Source organism: Melopsittacus undulatus, chromosome 2 (genome assembly GCF_012275295.1).
Source record: "Melopsittacus undulatus isolate bMelUnd1 chromosome 2, bMelUnd1.mat.Z, whole genome shotgun sequence".
In the NCBI taxonomy this organism is placed as follows: domain Eukaryota; kingdom Metazoa; phylum Chordata; class Aves; order Psittaciformes; family Psittaculidae; genus Melopsittacus; species Melopsittacus undulatus.
In genome coordinates this window covers 2,470,196-2,487,145 of record NC_047528.1, presented here as the reverse complement: position 1 = coordinate 2,487,145, position 16,950 = coordinate 2,470,196, and the positions used below count along the sequence as shown (strand labels likewise).

Sequence of the window (16,950 nt, the reverse complement as noted above, 5' to 3'; positions counted from 1 at the left end):
CGCGCCGCTCATCCGGGCGCCGCCGTCGCAGCGCGGCGCATGGGCACTGCCCGGCGGGTCGCCGGTCGCGGTGCACTCTGGGAAGGAGGCGGCCCTTGTCCCGGCGGAGGGTGGCGGTGAATCCTCCCGGCCGCTCACAGCAGTGTAGAGCCGCTTCTCCCCCCACCCCGTCCCCGTCCTTCCTTCCTGCCTCCCTCCCTCCCCCCCGTCCTCCTCCTCCTCCCCACATACACCCCCCCCTCCCTTCCCCTCCCCTCCCTCCGGCATTTAAAGGGGCAGCGGCGCCAACCCGCAGGACCATGCCGAACTTCTGCGCGGCTCCCAACTGCACCCGCAAGAGCACCCAGTCCGACCTCGCCTTCTTCCGCTTCCCCCGGGACCCCGTCAGGTGAGGCCGCACCGGGGCACTGCCGCCGCCTCAGGAAGGCAGCCCGCGATGCAGCGCGTTGAGGGTGCTCGCTTCTCCCCTCAGGCCAGCACACCCCTCGGTGGGGAGGTGTCTGTCTCCTTCCTTCCTTCTTTCCTTCCTTTCTTCCTTCCTTCCTTGTCTCCTTACCTCAGCTCGGGGCTCCCCACTCGCAGCCGCCACCTTCTCCCGGCCAAGGCCGCTGCTCGCTGTGGTGCCGGCGGGGCGGGACCCTGAGGGCCGCGGTAGGGAGGCGGGCGGGCGCCTGCGCATGCGCTGCCGGGGCCTCCGCTTTGCCCACCCCCGGGTGGGGAGGCCCTGTGGGGTTTGTGGGAGTGATGGTGGGTGACTGGTTCTATGGGGAGTGGGGGGTCCTATGGGTCTTGGAGGGAGTTGTGGGGCTGTCTAGTTGTGAGGGGGGTGGGAAGGTGCCTGGCTATTGGGGGGCTGCCTGGCTGTGGGGTGTGTGGGAGCATATGGGTAGTACGGGAGGGTGTATGGGGTTACGTGTCTGTTAGGTCTGTGGGGCAGCAATGGGGTGGATGTATGGGTATTGGAGGTGTGGGGCAGCTGGAGGGGTGTGGGAGCAGTAGGATGAGGCCGGGGACCGTGTGGTTGTGGGGAGCCCAGCACTGGCTCAGGGGTGGAAATCGGGCCTTTTGTGTTGAGCTGATGTGGTGCTAGACGATGAGATGTGTGTGACAACAGGACACCAGTGTGACAGGCAGTTGCCACAGGATTATAAGAGTGATGGTTAGTGGTAGAGCATAATGAGCAACAGCGGAAGTTATGAGATATTCATGCTCCCAGTGGGTGCAAAGCAGGGATGGTGAACTGGTAGAGTGAGAAGTGTGTGAGTGAGAGGCTGCAGAAAATAAATCGGGCACTTAGACATAGAAACTATTATGACAAGTTCATCTTTAAATCTAGATAATGCTCCTAAAATCATTTGACTTGCTCCTCACAGTTTTAGAAGTTGCATAAGTGCTAGAGCAATACCACTTATCTGCCTCCTAACAGGAGGTAACAAGGGCTGAAATTTCTTGATGTTTTATATATATCTCTTAGAATCATAGAATAGACAGGGCTGGAAAGGACTTTAAGATCATCCATCCCGCTGCCATGGGCAGGGACACCTCGCACTAAATGATGGCACTCAAAGCTCTGTCCAGACTGGCCTTGAACACTGCCAGGGATGGAGCATTCATAACTTCCTTGGGCAAAACATTCCAGTGCCTCAGCACCCTCACAGTAAAGAACTTCTTCCTTACATTACAACTTCTTCCTTCCTTCCATTCTAAACTTCCCCTGTTTAAGTTTCAACCTGTTACCTTTCAACCCATTGTCCTTTCACTACAGTTCCTAATAAATAGTCCCTCCCCAGCATCCTTATAGGCCCCCTTCAGACACTGGAAACTCCTCTGAGGTCTCCATACAGCTTCTCTTCTGCAGGCTGAACTGCCCCAATGTTCTCAGCCTCTCTTTGTATGGGAGGTACGCCTGTCCCCTGCTCATCCTCATGGCCTCCTCTGCACTTGTTCCAAAAGCTCCATATCCTTTTTATGTTGAGGACACCAGAACTGCACACAATGCTCCAGGTGAGGTCTCACCAGAGCAGAGCAGAGGGGCAGGATCACCTCCTTCGCCCTGCTGGTCACGCTCCTTTGGATGCAGCCCAGGATACGGTTGCTTTCTGGGCTGTGAGCACACACTGCAGCCGGCTCATATTCATTTTCTCCTTGACCAACACCCCCAAGTCCTTCTCCTTGAGCTGCTCTGAATCTCTTCTCTGCCCAAACTGTAGCTGTGCCTGGGATTGCTCCAACCTAGGTGTAGAGTATGTATGTGTGTATATATATATATGTGTGTATGTATGTGCATACACACACATACCATATATAGATTGATTCCTTGAAGCTGTTTGACCTTGTTTCCAGAAAATTCAAAACCTATGGGAATGTTTGGTATATAGTTTTTTTCTAAGAAAAGAGTTCCCTCTAACTGATTTTGAATGAAGATATAAAAGGTGGTATTAAGTAGTAGCTGCTGCTTAAAGCTGTGTTTTCAGATGTGTCATCAGGCTCTCCTGGGTGAATGTGATGCCTATGTCAAAGCTGGAGTAACCAGGCAGCTTTCTGATGCCCAGACATGCAAGGTTTTACAGTACAATCCCTATTACATATTTTAATGAAAATGGAAATAAAAATAGTTGATTACCCACTCTTAATCTTTGATAGAATCCCAGACTGGTTTGTGTTGGAAGGGACCTTAAAGCTCATCCAGTTCCAACCCCTGCCATTGGCAGGGACACCTTCCACTGGAGCAGCTTGCTCCAAGCCCCTGTGTCCAACCTGGCCTTGAGCACTGCCAGGGATGGGGCAGCCACAGCTTCTCTGGGCACCCTGTGCCAGCGCCTCAGCACCCTCACAGGGAAGAACTTCTGCCTAATGTCTAATCTGAATCTGCTCTCTCAGTTTAAAACCATTTCCCCTGTCCTACCACTCTCTGTATGTATGTCCTGCTTCATTTGTGTTATTTGCTCCCAGAATTGTCTCATTCCACTTTCCATCCTATGAGTTGGAGGAACAATTGCAGTTTGTGTGGAATGGAAGAGCTTTGGTGCTGTCTGAAGTTGGTCTGGTTTGTAAGGAGTCCGTGCTGTAAAATCTGAGTCCTGTCTAGTTGGTCAATAAGTGAAAATCCACTTTTTAAAGAAAATACCCTTTCAAATGATTGTTTTTCTGTTGAAAGACATATTGAGTGAATGTTTTCCATGGTAGCAATACAATGATGTGTTAAAAAGAGTGCAGGTAATTAAACAATGCACGAATTTTAAAGGTTGGGTTTTTTTAAAACAACATTTCAGAATTAGAATACTACTACTTTTAACCACCACTTGTGTAAGTTTAGGAATAATAATTATTTGGAAGAAAAACCAAATTTATTTCAATGAGTTGGAACAACATAGGTTTATGGATGCTTCATTTGCTAACATTAAAGTGGATCACAGATATGATTCTGTAGTTCTAAGTACTGGCTTGTTTCTACAGTGTGTGTGATTTCTTCACTTCATAATAGCCTTTAAGTAGTTCAGGCTGATACAATTGATATTGCTGTAACAGAGTAGTAGAAAATAGAGTTAAAATTAACCCTGAAGGATCATCTAGACCCTTCCACTGTTTAAGGGAAGGATAAGCTATACCTAAACTGTTTCTAGAGTCTTAGTTCTGCTCTTAAAATCATGAAATGACCAAGGTGATACTCTTTTTTGTTTTAAGTACAAGTACCCCCCTCCCATATCTTACACCTTTCTCATTTAAACCTATGTTAAAATGTCCAAGGTTGATCATATAGCCTTTTTTAACAACAGCATTTAAATATTGATAAATGCAGCTTTCTGGGTTTGTAGACTGAAGGGTGTAAGTGCTTTATTCTCCAGTTTGAACTGCAGCAATCATCTGCAGTTGTAAATGATGTGTTGCGTGTGCTACTCGCAGTCATAGAAACCTTTCACTGTTATAGGTAAAACTGGTCTGGTGAGCAAAGTACTTTATGCCAAAACCATGTTACTTGCACTTGGTAACTTCCAGTGAGAAAGTTGAGAAAATGACATTATTATTTGAATTAAAAAATAAATATTGAGAAACACAGGCCCAGGTAGACTGTCTCTTCTACTTTTCAGCTTTCAGGTTTTCCACAATAACTGAGTAATTGCCTTTATATTTTTCCCAGTTCAGTGCTAAGCAGTTCCAGCCAGGCATTCCAAGCCTGCTCCTTTGAGTGTTAGCAAGTCTGAGGGAGCTAGCTAGTTATTGAAGGCTATCTTCATTTATTGTTACTACCTGAGAAAAAGAGAAGGGGTGCACAGATTAGGCTTTGAAAAAAGAACCAGCTGCATTTAATGGATGGTATGTAGTCTCTTCATCTCAAATATTAGTGTAAATAGCCTCTATTATCTCAAAAAGGATACATATTTTATATATAAGCCTAGGAGGTGATCCCCCCAGTAAGATCTGTCTGACTCTCATCAGTGTTTCTGACTCTGTCATCATGGTTTGAGTTATGATAAGGTGTGAGTAGAACAAACTACTTCTTAAGCAAAGAGATGCTATTCAGCTGTAGTTGACCCATATGGAAGGAACATAGTGGTTTACACTCTATCTACACCTCAATAAAATGCCATTAGAGCTTCAATGAGATGTTGGCATATCTCTGAAACTGTAGAGCTTGTGACTGAAAAAAACTACCTTAAAAGCTAACAAATGATACCTGAGTAGTGGTGCAATAGATGACGTTGAGATGGCTTTTAATTTGTGCCAGATATTTTGCAACTAAAGCACTTGCGCAACAGTATACAAAGTGCATTAGTTGAATCCTAAAAAGCTGGAGAAAGTTTTATATATAATTTTCTTTCAAAATCTTTTTAGTTGCTGCTTGGGTAGCACCATGCAGAGCTATGTTGGGTGGTTTTGGGGGTCTGATCTCCTTTTTCTTTGTTCTTCCATTTCTTGTTCCTTGGAGAGTGTTAGATTAGGAGCCAAGATCATAGCAAGGCTGAAAGGCTGAATTCAGACTCAGGCAGAGTTGGCATACTTGAGTCTAGTCACATAACCTCCACCATCTCTTCCAGCCCTGTAGCTACCTGAGAGAGAGCTTCAATGCTCCAGTCTTTGCCAGTAGAATTTCCTAGCTGTCTAGAGCTCCAGTTGCTAATCCACTGCTCTGATGGTGTGAAGAGCTTGCCAACTGTGTCTGAACAGAGAATACAGAATGGGGCTCTACACATTAAGGGCTTCTTTTGGCTCATGTGCTCAGGCAGTGTTGACTTCAGTACAAAAGCCAGTGGCTGCAGCTGTAATAGAAGAATTTGAGAAGGGAGAGAAGTATTGGGTGGTTAATTTAATCTTTGGAGACTCATTTTCTGAATAAAACTCCTCTGAAGAGCTCTTCTGCCATCACTCATTAATCTCATCTACTCGTATCAACTTATTCTTTGGTTGTTAGCCACAGCAGAGGTAAAGGGATTCAGGCCAACTTTTGTCAGTCCATGACAACTGCATGCCAGCTCTAGGTTCACCATTGCTGACACCACTTTGTGGTTGCCAGACAGTGATTCAGAGGAGTTAGCACAACATGAGGTAACCCAAGATTCCCCCCTTTTTTCTTCACAGTTGCCCTTTATTGCCCTCAGTTGAAGTAGAGATGATGGTGAATCCACTTCCAGCTATTTCCTGGGTCATGAGCCATCTTTTTTTCTAGTTAAGGAATCAGGATATTTAAAGTCCTTTGGTTTTAAGTGGACTGAGTAATTTTTTCACTTTCATGAATTTCAGCACTAACTGGGTTGTGAGGAGCTCAACCTTACCTTGCCCTGCTGAAATAGAAGACTCTTCACATAACTTCTCTGTGTGCATTCCTGGACCTTGCCAACATGCACCAATTAGGATGAAACCCAACAGATCACTTTAAAATGACTCCATGTTGAAGAGTATGTAGCAAAGTGATGGATAGTAAAGTCAAATAAGTCACTGAGACTGAAGTGGAAGTTCCTTCTCCTTTTTTTTGCTATAGAGTTATTGTGATATTACTATAAATCTTTAGAGTTGTCTCTGTTCTTGAGTTTGACTGGGGAAGGATTTATGCTAGGAGGAAGGAGAGATTGCATAACCACCCTGTATAGTTAAATAATGAACAAATAAGTCATTATTTGTCTTCATGTGGAGGTTTTTACTCATCTGTATTGTATGTTACCAACTGTTTACTTGCAGCTGCTGTAAAGTGGTGGCTCTGTGATGCCACGAGGTGTAAGAAGGTACATTATTATTGCAGGCTTATAGGAATCCCAGGTTGGAAAGGATCTCAGGCATCATCTGGTCCAACCTTTCTTGGCAAAGCATGACCTAGACTAGATGGCTCAGCACTCTGTCCAGCCCAATCTTAACAGTGCCCAATGCTGGGGAGTCAACACTTCCCTGGGGAGATTATTCCAGTGACTGGTTGTTCTCATTGGGAAAATTTTCTCACTTATGTCCAGTGGGAATCTCTCCATGAGTAACTTTTGCCCATCACCCCTTGTCTTTTCCATGAGACTCCTTGTCAAAAGGGAGTCTCCATCATCTTTGTAGCCACCCTTTAAATATTGGCACATGGGGATAAGGTCTCCCCTAAGCCTTCTCTTCTCCAGGCTGAACAGTTCCAGCTCTCTCAGCCTTTCCTCAGATACTGCTCAGTCCTTGGATCATCTTTGTGGCCCTTCTCTGGCCTCTTTCCAGCCTGTCTGTATCTTTTTTGTGCAGCAGGACCACAACTGAACACAGTATTCAAGGGGTGGCCTGACAAGCACTGAGTAGATCACTCTACTGTATCACTACGGGGACATCTTTATCTCTGCTGGTGGTGCCCTTGTCGATGTTCCCAAGCATCCTGTTAGGTTTCTTAGCTGCAGCTGCTCACTGTTCACTCCTATTGAGGAAGGAAATGTCTTTTTTTTTCAACTTTTAAATAGAGATATCAGGAGCTGCTGGAGTCTTGTGCAGCAAATATATAAATGAACAAATAAAATAGCAGATGAGTATTACTGGAGTAGTTGCACGTAATCAGTCTGTGTGTGTTGTTGCTCAAAAATCCATAGCAAGAAAGTGATTGCATAGCTCCTGTTGAGGAAAATAAGAGCTGAGTGATGCATTTGTATCAATTAGTGCAAGTGGTTTGCTCACCAGAGGAAACAGTATTTTTCATCTCTAAAAAGAGTCTCTGTTAGGGAAAATGTTTAATTAGCTTTGTGTTAGATCTCAGAAAACTAATCCAAAGCAAAAGTAAATGTAAAAATATGCATCTAAGGAAAACTGCAGGCATGTGAACACTGCCTGTAGAATCACAGAATGGTTTTAGTTGTAGAGGACCTTAAAATCACCCAGCTCCAACCCCCTACCATGAGCAGGGACACCTCACACTAACCCATGTCATCCAGGGTTCTGTCCTGACTGGCCTTGAACACTGCCAGGGATGGAGCATTCATAACTTCTCTGGGCAACCTATCCGGTGGCTTCACCACCCTCACAGGGAAGAACTTCTTCCTTATATCTAACCTAAACTTCCCCTGTTTTAGTTTGAACCCATCATCCCTTGTCCTATCACTGCAGTCTCTGATGAAAGGTCCCTCTCCAGCATCCTTGTAGGCCCCTCTCAGATATTGGAAGGGTACTGTTAGGTTTCCATGCAGCCTTCTCTTTTATTTTTATTAAAATTTCAAATTTCACTGTTTAAAAATCTACTCTGAACTCCCCAATGACCACAATAAATGATAAATGCTGTATTTTGGAGGGAGCTGGAGAAGACAACAATTTTAATGCCTGCCTTTGAAGACTTTATGACTTTAGTCTACATGATCATCTTTCTCTTTTAGCTTTTTCTTTCAGGATTGAATTTGTGAGAATTAAATGGTCAGGTTTCATGAACAGTCTGGTGTGTGTGAGACAAAACAAGAATATAGAATCCTAGAATCATGGAATAGTTAGGGTTGGAAGGGATCTTAAGGTCATCCAGTTCCAACCCTCCTGCTGCGGGCAGAGACGCCTCGCACTAGACCCTGTCAGCCAAGACTCTGTCCAGCCTGGCCTTGAATACTGCCAGGGATGGAGCATTTACCACTTCTCTGTGCATCCTGTGCCAGCGCCTCAGTACTCTCACAGTAAAGAACTTCTCCCTTATATCTAACCTGAATATCTAGATTAAGGGAAAAGACTCCTTAATCTGCTGGGGTGGTGTTAAGTGGTGAACTAAAGGAGAAAACCAGCTTTCTAATAGATTTGCTGGTATATTATAACAGAAGGTATACAGAACTCTTCCTTCAAGGGCAGGGCTCACCTCACTCCAGTTCTGAGTAGTTTGAAGTCGTGGAGGCTTTTGTTTTATCTTAAAGAGCTAATTCTTTTGTTTACATGCAGGTGTCAAAGATGGGTAGAGAACTGTCGAAGAGCAGATTTAGAAGATAAAACTCCAGATCAACTCAACAAGCATTACAGGTTGTGTGCTAAACATTTTGAGACTTCTATGATATGCAGAAGTGTAAGTAAAAACAAGCTCTTGTTTGTGGCATCTTGCAAAGTGTGACTGATGATTTTAATCAGAATGCTCATTTTAAACTTTGACTCCTTGAGTAACTGGTCCCTGGGAAAATCAATCCCTTAGTCTTAACTGGGATCCTTGTCATGGTCCAGGGCATCACAGAGACTCTCAGATGTTGCCACAAAGGCTGAAGTGGAAATGAGCAGTCGGAGAGAAAATGCTTCTGCTGTTTTAATATGTTTGTGGAGCACTGGTCTTCACTACAGGTCTTTCTTCATGTTAAGCAGTGCTCATTTTATTACATAAATTCATTGTATGTAAGTATGCAAGTTTGTATAACTGGTGTCACTGAAGTGTGTACACGGTGTTACTTGGTAAAGTTGCACTCTGTTGTGGCCAAGAGCTTTAAACATTCTTTGCATCTGTCAAGCTTTTGGTTCCTGTTATGTTTTACCCAGCTAAAATCATGGCACTGTTTCCTGTTGATGAAATTATAGCTTTCAGTTCTTCTTGTTGATTTTGACAGCTGAATTTCACTCTGATACTTCAGCAAAAACAGTCTTTTAGTTCCAAAGGATAATTCAAATACACAGGTTAGACTCTGAGCTCCTGGTGATATTAGGTGTGATAGGGTGTCTGATTAGCCAGCATCCCAGAAACAAGCACATGAATATTGGGAGTAATTAATCTGAAATGAAGCCTAATGAAACTCTGCTTATTTAAAATGTGCTTCAGTCTAATGCCAGGTGGAGATGTCATCAGTTAAATCTTTGTACTTGCTGAAATCAGCCAGTTTAGACACCATACATTTCCAGTATATCCAAAATATAAATTTTTACTTAAAGTATTATTATTTAACTGCTAGAAACCTTTACATGGCCATCCAGGAGTCTTTTCTTCTTCTTTCTCATTTGACAGGTAAATTTCCCTTCAGTATGGTCTTCCACAGTAGTGTTTTATACAACAAGTGATAAAAAACAAAGCACAACTGTAACAAAATGTTTTCTTTCTAATAGATAAGTGTCTTTTTATTCAGAATGTTTAGTGTTAACAAAATCATACTATTGCAGCCAGTTAAAATTAATGCATCTGGGGACTATGATGTGAAGATAATGCAGAGGAAAAGGCGTCTGTGGTTTGGGTTGGGGTTTTCTTTAGTATCTTTCATTTCCAGTGTTTTCTTGATGTCATAAAATCATAGAATAGTTTGGGTTGGAAAGGACCTTAAGATCATCCAGTTCCAACCCCCTGCCATGGGCAGGGATGCCTCCCACTAGACCATGTTGCCCAAGGCTCTGTCCAACCTGGTCTTGAACACTGCCAGGGACGGAGCATTTACCACTTCTCGGGGCAACCTGTGCCAGGGCCTCACCACCCTGACAGGGAAGAACTTCTTCCTTATATCTAACCTGAACTTCCTCTATTTCAGTTTAAACCCATCCCCCCTTGTCCTATTCCCCAAATGTGAACTGCGTAGCAAGGCTTTCTGTGTGTTTTGGAACATCAGAATGTGAAAATACTTTAAAAAGAGGGTGATAAAAAGGGCATGGCACCTGAAATTCTGGGGTTATTCTGTGTTCACACAATAAATATTTCCCAAAGAAGTCCCTAATCTGGACATCTGTGTTCTTACAGAGCCCCTACAGAACAGTTTTACGGGATAACGCTGTGCCAACCATATTTGATCTCACAAGTCACCTGAACAATCCCCACAGCAGACACAGGAAAAGGATAAAAGAGCTGGTAAGTTTTTCATTTAGCATTTGTAATTATTATTATTATTAATATTAAAACAATAAAGGCAAGTAAATTCATGTGAAACTGTTACACAGAAGTGTTAAAGCATATCATAGAATCACAGAATGGTTTGGGTTAGACCTTAAGATATCCAGTTCCAACCCACTGCCATGTTAGCACTCGAGTGCATTTTCTGGACCGCTTATTCTAATATCTTTTTGCTGGTTATCAATTAAATGTCCAAATGTTATGCCGTTATAAATTTTATCTCCAAAGGAAGGTTTAATGAAATAATCTGGAAAATGAAATATGTTTATCCAGAGCTCACTCTGTCTTCCATAGAATGTGCATAGCTTCCTTTTGCTTGTTATTACAGCTCTGAATACAACTTATGCATGGTACCCTGAAATTCTTGCTACATATTGATTGTGATCTTCAGTTTGCCCATTATGTCTGTAACAATTCAGATATATTTGTTTAAGCTTAGTTACTGAGAAGATGATCGATGTAGGAAATCAAGATCAATAAGTTTGTTGTGGAACGATGTCTTGTCAATACCTCTTTTGTGTCTGTGTCATTTATAGACAAAGGGTCTCTAGGTCTCTGTGGTTATAAGTACACTGACAATTAAAAGGAATTCAACTCCTGAATTCTGCTTATATGTTGGAAAGTTACAGACAGCTTCTAAATATTTCTTCATGAATCTGGAGTCCCCAGCATAAGAAGGACATGGACCTTTTTTAGTGAGTCCAGGGGAGGCCACAAAGATCGCAAGGGCTGGAGCTCCTCTCCTATGGAGCCAGGCTGAGAGAGCTGGGCTTGTTCAGCTTGGAGAAGAGAAGGCCCCTTAAGGGGAGACCTTGGAGGAGCTCCCAGTGCTTAAAGGGGCTACAAGAAAGCTGGAGAGGGGCTTTGGACAAGGGCCTGTAGGGACAGGCCAAGGGGAATGGCTTTAATCTGCCAGAGAGGAGATTGAGATGAGCTCTTAGGCAAAGCTGTTCCCTGGGAGGGTGCTGAGGCGCTGGCACAGGGTGCCCAGAGAAGCTGTGGCTGCTCCATCCCTGGCAGTGCTCAAGGCCAGGTTGGACACAGGGGCTTGGAGCAGCTGCTCCAGTGGAAGATGTCCCTGCCAATGGCAGGGGTTGGAGCTGGATGAGCTTTAAGGTCCCTTTCGACACAAACCATTCTCTAAATTTGATTCAGTGTGTTTATTGACTGAAAATAAAGCTGAAGATGGTTCTGCACCCTGACAGTGCATGTTCATATTGAAAGAGAATTCTCTGATGGAGTGTATTTCCTAATAATTATATAGTACATATTGAACAAACTCCTAATAGAAGCATGAGAATCCTAATAGTAGTAACGAACTGCTCTCATAGAGTTTGTAAATACATGTCATGGCAGCAATAAACTGCCTGAAGAAACCTTCTCTTCAACCTTCTAGCACTTATTAGTATGTATTAACACTTTTAAAATGGTCTCACCTACAATATTTATATCAGATCTTGATGTGCTTTAATATTTTAAGCTCATGTGTTGGACATTGTTGTCAATACAAGTTTTGTTTTGTTTTTTTAAAGACTGAAGATGAAATAAGAACACTGAAGCAGCAGAAGAGTAAGTGGCCCAAATAATTGAGTTCATACAAACCTTTTTCACTAAGGCTGACAAGGTAATGCAGGACACACAACTGTAAGTTTATATATATCAGGAGGATAACTGAGTTCCTGCCTGATTCAAATAGTCCATCTAAACTGTTTCTGAAATACCTGTTCACTTTCAAACTGGAAGCATTTGTCTCTAAACTCCAGTAACATAAAACAAATGGGGATAGTAAGGGAAAGCAAATGTTATGCTTTATTCCTGTTATTTTGACACAGTGTTTTTACATTTTGTAGTTGATGAACCTTTTGAACGGGAACAGGCAACTCAAGAGTTGAACGAGAACAATGAACAAAACGCTGTCCCTGAGGAAGGAGGGGAAGAACAAGAGGAAGAAGCTGTCCCCTTAACACTGGAAGAAAGAGAAAACAAAGATTACCTTAAATCTTTGTTTGAAATACTGATCCTAATGGGTAAACAAAATATTCCTTTGGATGGCCATAATGTTGATGAGCTCCCAGAAGGTATTTTTGCTTCTGATAACTTTCAGGCTCTACTGGAATATAGAATAAATGCTGGAGATGAAGTTCTGAGGAAGCGATTTGAGATGACTGCAGTCAACCTTGAGTATTGTTCAAAAACTCAGCAGAAACAAATGCTTGAGATCTGTGAAAACTGTGTTAGAGAAGAGACACTGAGGGAAGTAAGAGACTCACACTTCTTTTCTATTGTCACCGATGAAGTAGTAGACATAGCAGGAGAGGAACATTTGCCTGTGTTGGTGAGATTTGTTGATGATTCTCATAATCTAAGAGAAGAATTCATCGGGTTTTTACCATATGAGGCTGACCCTGAAATTTTAGCTGTTAAGTTCCACACGACTATTACTGAGAAGTGGGGTCTAAACATGGAGTACTGTCGAGGCCAAGCCTACATCGTCTCCAGTGGGTTTGCTTCTAAAATGAAAGTTGTGGCTACAAGACTCTTGGAAAAGTATCCCCAGGCTGTGTATACGTTGTGTTCCTCGTGTGCCTTAAATGTTTGGCTGGCAAAATCCATTCCTGTTGTTAGTGTTTCCATTGCGTTAGGTACAATCGAAGAGGTTTACTGTCTTTTCAGCCAGTCTCCACAATTACTGGTAGAATTGGACAACACAATTTCTGTTCTTTTTCAGAACAACAAGGACAGGGGTAACAATCTGAAGGAGATCTGCCATTCCCAGTGGACAGGCAGGCATGATCTGTTTGAGGTTTTAGTGGACCTCCTGCAAGCATTGGTACTGTGCTTGGATGCAGTAAGCAGCGACTCATCCGTCAGGTGGAACACCTGCATTGCTGGTCGAGCATTTGTGCTTTCAACCGCTTTAACAGATTTTGACTTCATTGTCACTGTTGTCATTCTGAAAAACATCCTCTCTTTTACAAGAGCATTTGGGAAAAATCTCCAAGGCCAAACTTCAGATGTGTTCTTTGCAGCCAGCAGCTTGACAGCAGTGTTGCATTCTCTGAACGAAGTGATGGAGAACATCGAAGTTTACCACGAATTCTGGTTTGAGGAAGCAACAAATCTGGCTACAAAACTGGATGTACAAATTAAACTCCCAGGAAAGTTTCGTAGGGCACAACAGGGGAACTTCAACACCGAGGTAACGTCAGAAAACTACTACAAAGAAATCCTTAGTATCCCCACAATGGAGCATGTTGTTCAAGAATTGAAAGATATATTCTCAGAACAACATTTAAAAGCTCTTAAGTGTCTGTCATTGGTGCCCTCAGTCATGGGACAGCTTAAATTCAACACGTCTGAGGAGCATCACGCTGACATGTATAAAAATGACTTGCCTAATCCAGACACGCTTTCTGCTGAGCTTCACTGTTGGAGAATCAAGTGGAAGCACAGAGGAAAAGACATTGAACTCCCATCTACTATTTATGAAGCACTTCACTTGCCTGACATCAAGTTTTTCCCTAACGTTTATGCGTTGCTTAAAGTCTTGTGCATACTTCCAGTGATGAAGGTGGAAAATGAGAAGTATGAACTAGGACGAAAGCGCCTAAAGGCCTACCTGAAAAACACCTTGACAACACAAAGGTCAAGCAACTTAGCTTTGCTGAACATAAACTTTGACATAAAACATGACTTAGATTTAATGGTGGACACCTACATTAAACTCTATCCCTATAAAGCGGAGTTTCAAGAAGACTTTACTCCCTCAAACAACTCTGAAGTAACAGGAGATGCTTAATTTTTTAAGCTCTACCCAAGCTGTTGAAACAGCTTTTAATTAAGCTTCAACTCTGAGGAAAAAAACCCTGAAATCTCAAATAACTGCAACTGTGTTTCCATTTTAGGTCTTAGACTGAACCCATCAATCAGTGACCCAGATTATGATTTGTTAGTCTGCATTAAATGTGCTATGCGAACAAAATCTAGCCTGAAAGCAAGCCCATGCTCTTGACAAAGGTGCTGGTTAACTTAACTAGGTGCTCATGTATTACATCTTGGAAAAAATACATTGTGGTGGTAGACCTGATGGGGCTGCTACATATTTGCTCATGAGTTAGGATAAGAAACAAACCAAGCTCAAACTGCTAAAAAGAGCATTGGCCATTTCAGATCTGTTACTTTAGGCTTTTATTCTCTTGGAAACCTTATTAAAAGGAAGTCATTGTATATTTAAATTTCATTTTGGAGAATGGATTCAGCTATGGCACGATCCCAGTGCTGTGGACTTCTCTCAGTGTAAAGAGAATGTTAGTGATATAGAGGTACATTTATGGTTTCCTTGGAAGACTCAACCTCTTAAATCTCTTAATGACTGTTTACATTCCTTTGTGTGAGATACAAACCTTTTGTTTCTTTTAGGCTTTTAACAGGCATGGCAGGAGTATGGGAATTCCCAAAAGACGCTAAAACCTTAACATTGATTCCATTCAATCTGTTCTGTCCCGACTTTGACACAAACCCATGCACCTTCTCATCTGTTTATTTGTAAACTTGCCCAGGAAGGATTAAAATCAGCATTTGTTGTTTGTCTAGATGTAAGATTGAAAATACTGCTGTTATTTTTGGCAAGAATTAAACATTTTTGTACAGTTTATTGAAATTGAAAATAAAATGTGAATTGCTTTTTACATAGTATTGGGTTTCTTTGTAAAGCTGTGCCTCGCAGAGGATGCATATTCCTGTGTAAGGTACCTTTTAGTTTTGGCAGTTCTTTTCTCTGTTTTTTGGACTTCCAGTGAGTGGCATTGTCTTAACACACAGGAAAATTTGACAGCACTTCTGATCTGCAGGTTGGACAGAGCCTTGGGTGCCATGGTTTAGTGTGAGGTGTCCCTGCCCATGGCAGGGGGGTTGGAACTGGATGATCTTAAGGTCCTTTCCAACCCTAACTATTCTATGATTCTGTTTTGAGATAGCACTAAAAACAGTGCTTTTAATTGTGGGAGTTTGAACTGAAACAGGCAGAAATAGATTAAATTTGGAATGGTTGAGAAGTTAAGCTTTGCAGCTCTCCTGATGCATGCCAGTTTCATAACTTGACAGTTCACCTTTTATGGACTTCCCAGTTGCAGTAGGAATGGCTTCTAGAACCAGAAAATTGATTATTTGAACCATACCAAATACAGTTCTTAATGTTTTAATGCAGTCAAGCAATAAGAATAAACTTGAAAATAACCTTAGAGCAGCTCGCAGTGCTTAGAGGGGCTATAGAAACCTAGAGGAGGGGCTTTGGGCAAAGACCTGTAGAGACAGGACAAGGGGAAATGGCTTGAACCTGCCTGAGGGGAGACTGAGCTGAGCTCTGAGGCAGAAGCTGTTCCCTGGGAGGGTGCTGAGGCGCTGGCACAGGGTGCCCAGAGAAGCTGTGGCTGCCCCATCCCTGGCAGTGCTCAAGGCCAGGTTGGACACAGGGGCTTGGAGCAGCTGCTCCAGTGGAAGGTGTTGGGGTTGGAACTGGATGAGCTTTAAGATCTCTTCCAACCCAAGCCTCTCTGTGATTCTGTGATATTGAAGTGTCTGTGTACCTATTAAGAAGTGCTTTCAGGAGCTTTTACTTTGGAGTAACAAAAATTACTCTTAAAGTATTATCTTTTTCTTTCCACTGCTATTTGTACATGTTTTCTGGCATGCTTTCATGTTAATGCAATTGTTGCCTCAATCAGTAAAAAGTGTTTTAGCTAATAGCTTGCTTTGTTCTTCTTAGTATATGAAAACAGCCCAAATTTATGTTAATGCTATTAAAAATGCTTTTTTTTTAATTTGAAGTAATATGGAAAATTGTGTTTTAAAGAAGATCTCAATTACATATTTAGTAGAACCAGTATGTAAATATTTCTTATCCTGTGAATGTCTGTGAGTTCCCATGTGATGTGCTTGTGAACTCAGTGAAGTCGGGTTAGGTGAGCCCAGGCTTACAGGCATAATCAGAGAAAGAGGTTGATAGCCAGTGGCAATTGGCCACAAGAGCTAAAAACTGCTTTCTGTCTGTAAATGAGGTCTGTTTTGAAGTCAGGCTGAGAAGGTTGGGCTTGTTGAACCTGGAGAAGCTGCATGGAGACCTCAGAGCAGCTTCCAGTGTCTGAAGGGGGCTCCAAGGATGCTGGAGAGGGGCTCTTCATCAGGGACTGTAGTGATAGGACAAGGGGTGATGGGTTCAGACTGAAACAGGGGAAGTTCAGGTTGGAGATAAGGAAGAAGTCCTTTACTATGAGGATGCTGAGGCGCTGGCAGCAAGATGCCCAGAGAAGCTGTGGCTGCTCCATCCCTGGTAGTGTTCATGGTCAGGTGAGACAGAGCCTTGGTCTAGTGTGATGTGATCCCTGCCCATGGCAGGGGGTTGGAACTGGATGATCTTAAGATCCTTTCCAACCCAAACCATTCTTTGAGCCTATGATTGTATAACTTGCCAAGACAAATTGCAGAAGGGAAGTACAGTCAAATGCTCCTTCAGATTCTGAAGCACCTTCTGGAGCTCAGCTGAGATGCTCAGTTGTGACTGGCATTGCTGAATAGCTGCTTCAAGGGCCTTGATTGCTTAGTGTGCTCAGTCATGCCACTGCCTTTCACAGAGATGCTCAGGTTGTCTCTAATAGAATCACAGAATCATAGATTAGTTAGGGTTGGAAAGGACC

The 16,950-nt window shown here is 42.9% G+C and overlaps 1 protein-coding gene across 1 annotated transcript; it reads left to right on the top strand.

The window, feature by feature from the left end:
* The first annotated feature begins 255 nt into the window (after window positions 1-255).
* THAP12 (THAP domain containing 12) lies at window positions 256-14,946 on the top strand. Its single transcript, XM_034060183.1, has 5 exons — window positions 256-388; window positions 8,353-8,473; window positions 10,109-10,216; window positions 11,791-11,827; window positions 12,109-14,946. The coding sequence occupies exons 1-5, from the start codon at window positions 300-302 to the stop codon at window positions 14,055-14,057; spliced, it is 2,304 nt and encodes a 767-aa protein (XP_033916074.1). The 5' UTR covers window positions 256-299; the 3' UTR covers window positions 14,058-14,946.
* Window positions 14,947-16,950: the final 2,004 nt, after the last annotated feature.

What these genes read in the sequence shown, in the direction of transcription:
- THAP12 (XM_034060183.1), top strand. Translation starts at nt 300, where the DNA reads ATGCCGAACTTCTGCGCGGCTCCCAACTGCACCCGCAAGAGCACCCAG. An exon ending in TTCCCCCGGGACCCCGTCAG is followed by an intron (nt 389 to 8,352) that starts GTGAGGCCGCAC and finishes GTTTACATGCAG; the next exon opens with GTGTCAAAGATGGGTAGAGA. An exon ending in AACACTGAAGCAGCAGAAGA is followed by an intron (nt 11,828 to 12,108) that starts GTAAGTGGCCCA and finishes TACATTTTGTAG; the next exon opens with TTGATGAACCTTTTGAACGG.